Source organism: Gallinula chloropus, assembly GCF_964237585.1.
Source record: "Gallinula chloropus genome assembly, chromosome: 27".
In the NCBI taxonomy this organism is placed as follows: Eukaryota; Metazoa; Chordata; class Aves; order Gruiformes; family Rallidae; genus Gallinula; species Gallinula chloropus.
The window spans coordinates 2,480,947-2,485,267 of record NC_140112.1 but is presented as its reverse complement, the minus strand read 5'-3'; the positions used below and the strand labels follow the sequence as shown (position 1 = coordinate 2,485,267).

At 63.7% G+C, this 4,321-nt stretch overlaps 1 protein-coding gene across 1 annotated transcript; it reads right to left on the bottom strand.

The window, feature by feature from the left end:
• RBM15 (RNA binding motif protein 15) lies at positions 1-3,733 on the bottom strand. Its single transcript, XM_084276006.1, has one exon. It carries the CDS (start codon positions 3,728-3,730, stop codon positions 827-829), a length of 2,904 nt encoding a protein of 967 aa, XP_084132132.1. The 5' UTR covers positions 3,731-3,733; the 3' UTR covers positions 1-826.
• Positions 3,734-4,321: the final 588 nt, after the last annotated feature.

The window sequence follows — 4,321 nt, the reverse complement described above, 5'->3', positions numbered from 1 at the left end:
ATACACCTGGTAAAAAGCATACTTTCAGTGCATGCATTTTTGAGGGGCTGGCTGAACTCATTAAACACCCACCAAAGGAATTCAGTGTTCTGCGGTGCGCCCGAGAGCCGGTCACCTGAAAGACGTTCAACCTCGAGCCGTGCAGCTCGGAGGGAGAAACGGTTCAGGCTCCTGAGGAGAGGGATCACACATGCCCAAGGGCCACAGGCCTGAGGCCACCACAGAACCTCAAGGACTCGGGGTGCAGAGTGGTGGGGGGGTGGGAAATGAAATCAAATCAAATCAGAGTGGCCACCAGTCCGCTAGCGAGTATGTGGTTTTCCATTTAAACTACCGAGTGCTTTAAATCTGGTCTTTGAGGTTTGTAGCTCTATGGAGGAGGAGCTCTTGAACTTGCTTTAAAATACATGAAATGAAAAAAGGACACGAATCAAAATGAAGAAGATGGGAGTTTGTTCTTTCCCCCCCTTCCTCCCCCAGGTTTTTTTTTCTTTTTTTTTGTTTTTTTCTCTTTTTTTTTTCTCTCTTTTTCCTTTTGTTGTAAATCAAAGCAGGCCTAGCCTCCCTGCTACCCCCAACGAGAGGGGATTCTCCAGATACCCTACTCACGCTAACGGCTACCCAGACTTCCTGGCTTCTAACTTTATAGAACACAAAAAAAAATATGTAGTAACAGAAAAATGGGCAGGGAAAGTCACCTACAAACAAAGATCTAATTTAAAACAACAACAGGGCTGGCTAAGGCTGTATCCCATAGCACCTGGCACACGCTGGAGGGGCTGTGTGGAGGAGTAGGCAGGGTTGGGTACAGAGAACATGAAGGGCCTTAGGATGCCCCACGGACAATGATCATGACCAGATAGTCGTCCTCTGATTTGGCCAGCGCCTTGGCTGTGGAGTCCAGGAACTGCTGGGAGAAATCGCAGGGCGGAAAGGCGTGCAGGACCCCGCTGTTCTCCTTGTCTTTGTTACCCCCCACGGGGAGGCTGATCACCCCAGCAGCCTGCTTTTGCTTTAGATAGGACACCAGATTCCTGAGCGGCCTCTGGGTGGAGGTGGTGGTGGCCTCGGCAGCTCCAGCTGCGGAGCGGCCGTCTGATGCGCCAGGCACGGCCAAAAGGATGGCGTAGCCGTTGGGACCCGCCACTTTGATGCGACGATTGACCTCGTCCAGCTTGGGCTGGTCCAGGCGAAGACGTTGGGTGATCTTGAGCTGAGCTACTTTCCCACCAGTCGCTCCCTCTACGAGGAGGCTGCTGGCAACACCGAGGTCCCCCTGAAGCAGATGCATATTGGACGGGAAGTTGCTGTTCTTCAGCAGAAGCATCCCTTGCCAAGCCAAGCACAGCTTGGGGGCTCCCCCGGCCTGCGACGCTCCGTCCTGCTGCTGTTTCTGAGGAGGAGGTTTGAGGCGGGAGCCTCCACCGCCTCCTTCTGTAGCACGTTCATCCTTTTTGGCTGGGCTCTTACACTCCTGTGCAGCAGCCGCCGCGGAAGCGCGATGTTTCCGCTCCCGTTCGGTGGAGTTCTTGCGGTCGCGCTTTTCGTTCTGGCCCCGCTCCAGGCTGCCCCGGCGCGATTCCCGGACAGGTGAAGGTCGCTCCAACAGGAGCAAACGGGAGGATGAGCGCTCGGGGTCACTACTGTAACGCTCCCTCCCTCCAAGGAGCTCGGGGCTGCGATCCGGTGGAGAAGTTGTGGCTAAACAGTGACGCTTTCGGGAGGAAGAAGAGCGTTCGCTGTCTGGAGAGCGGTCCAAGTGCCGGCCTCCATCCTCCGCCAGTCTCCGTTTCCTAGGCTGATCCCTGCTACTCCCACCCAATTCCCTCTCCCCTCGGTCCCGCTCCAAGGACCAACCGTCCCGGCGGCGCTCGAGGCTTTCCAGTGGGTCATAGGCAGCTGCCCGGTTACTCCTATCCCGTACAGAGGGTGGGGGGGGCACCCACTCTGTCTCAGGATAAAGGTCTCTGTCGCGGTCTCTATAGAGTAACGGTGGCGTCCTGTCCCGGGCCCCCCGAAGAGGATCGGGTGGGGCTCCCCGGTGAGCCCCAAAAGCTGCTGCCTCCGCCACGAGCTCGTAATGAGCAGGGGGTGGCAAGGGCAGAGGCTGCAGGTAGGGCTGCTGGTACCGATGCTCAGTGTCGGCAAAGTCAACGCGGAGCCGGCGGTCTGGCCCACCCAAAGGAAAACCCCGCATGTGGGTGCACGCTGCCTGCGCCGCATCCAAGCTCTCGTACTGGATGTAAGCCCAGGAATCCCCTTTGCGGTAATCAATAGTGCGAATGGTGCCAAACCGATCAAACTCCCTGGCCAGGGCAGCCAGGGGCACCCAGGGCCCAAGACCACCAACCCAGAGCCTGGTAGTGGGAGTGGCTTTACCATACCCGATCTTGATGGGGTTGCGCAGGAGCACCTTTCCCGACATGGCCAACTTGGCCCGGTGAGCCATGTCCAGGTTTTCAAATTTAAGAAAACCATAGGTGCTGGTCTGCCCGCGCCCCGGCCTTTTGATGTCCACCTCAGTGATGACCCCAAAACGGTCAAAAGCCCGTCGCAAATCTGACTCGCTCACGGTGATGTCCAGGTTGCCCAAGAACAACGTGCGGTTGGCCCTCTGGTCATCCTCAGGGCTGATCTCCTCCTCAGCGGCAGCTCCAGCACCCCCTCCTCCTCCACGAAAACCCCCAGCAGCTGCCACACTGGCCACCCGCTCCAGCCCATAGGCCGGCCGCACTCGCGCTTCGTAGAAACCCCCGTAGTCCCTCTCCCTCTCCAACTCCCGGGGCAGAGGTGGGGGAGGCGGCAAGCGGCCCAGGGCGAGCTGCTGCAGCCGGTAGTCTCGGTAACCCAACGCCCCGCCGCTACCGGCGGGCGACAAGGCCCGTTGCGTCGCCCCGGCGGAAGGATGCCGCACGGCTGCCGCCGCCGCTGCCGCCACTCCTATGGCTGCCGTGCCGTACGGAGACTCCTTGTCCAGCAGCGCTGGGGAACGGCTGCTGCGTCGCCGGCTGCTCCCTCCGCCGCTCCCGACGTAGACGGCCTCGATTTTCAGCGGGCGGTCGTAGAGCACGAGGCGGCCGCGGGCATGCTTGGCGGCACGGGCGTCCTCGGGCCGTCGGAAGTTGACGAAGGCCACACGTTCGTCCGCGGCACCGGTACCGGGCGGGAGGCGGCTGATCTTGACGCTCACGTCGCCGAAGCGCTTGAACTCGTGGAAGAGCCCGTCCTCCACCGCCTCGTCGCTCAGCGCCGAGCCCAGCTCGCTGATCTTCAGCGTCTTGTACTCCCCGCCGCCGCCGCTGCCGCCGCCACCCGAATCGGAGGATGAGGAAGACGGGGCAGCCGCCGCCGCCGTTGCCCGGGACTCGCCTCCGCGGCTGCCGCTGCTCCGCGACGCCTCCGCGGCTTTACCGCCACCGCCGCTGTAGCCGTGCCGGCTGCCCCCGCCGCCCGCTGCCGCCGCCGCCGCCGCCCCGGCCTCGTACTCCCGGCTTCCGGCGCGGCCGGCCTTGTCCGGGTGAGGGCCGCGCCGGCCGCTCCCGCTGTTGCTCTCGCTGGAGGCCGCCGCCGCCGCTTTCCCGCTGCCGCCGTTAGAGCCGCCGGAGCCGCTCGGCTTCTTGCCGCTCCGCTCGGCCCGCGCTGAGGAGGAGGAGGAGGACGCCGAGTCCTCGCCGCCCCCGCCGCCCCGCGAACGCTTGGCCTTGGCCGGCGAGCGCTCCTTGCCCTTCATGGCGGCGGGCGGCGGGGCCCGGTTCCCCCGGCCCTGCTCCCGCCGGCGGCCTCGCCGACTGACTGACCGCCGCGCTCACGCACCCGCCGCCATCTTGGAAGCCGCGGCGGCCACGAGCCCCGCCCCCTCGGCGCGCATTGGCCGCCCGCCGCCCGCCCGCCGCCCTCGTTGGCCGCCGAGCGCGCCGCCCCCGCCCCCTCGCCCCCCGCCGGGCGGAAGGCCCGCCTCCTCCCCCACCGCCCGCGGGTTGCGATTGGCCCGCTGGGTTGTCCTTTCGCCGGCCGGCCTCGCGCGCCCGCGAGTTGTGGGCGGGAAGAGCCGCCCCACCCACTCCTCCCTGCTCCGCTCGCTCATTGGGCGGTTAGAAAGGGCGCGGCCTTCTGATTGGCGGCCTTCCCCTGTCAATAGCAGCGGTTCAACCCGGGGAGGGCTTCCCCTGCTCATTGGACATCGGGCCAACTTACTTCCTGCTTCTGATTGGCTCTCTTGTCTGCCACTTGCAGTGGCCCCGCGGAGGCCCCGCCCCGACCTGCCCCATTGGCCCGCTCGCCTAGACGCGGGTTCCCGTCGTCCCTCTCAAATTCTCGCGAG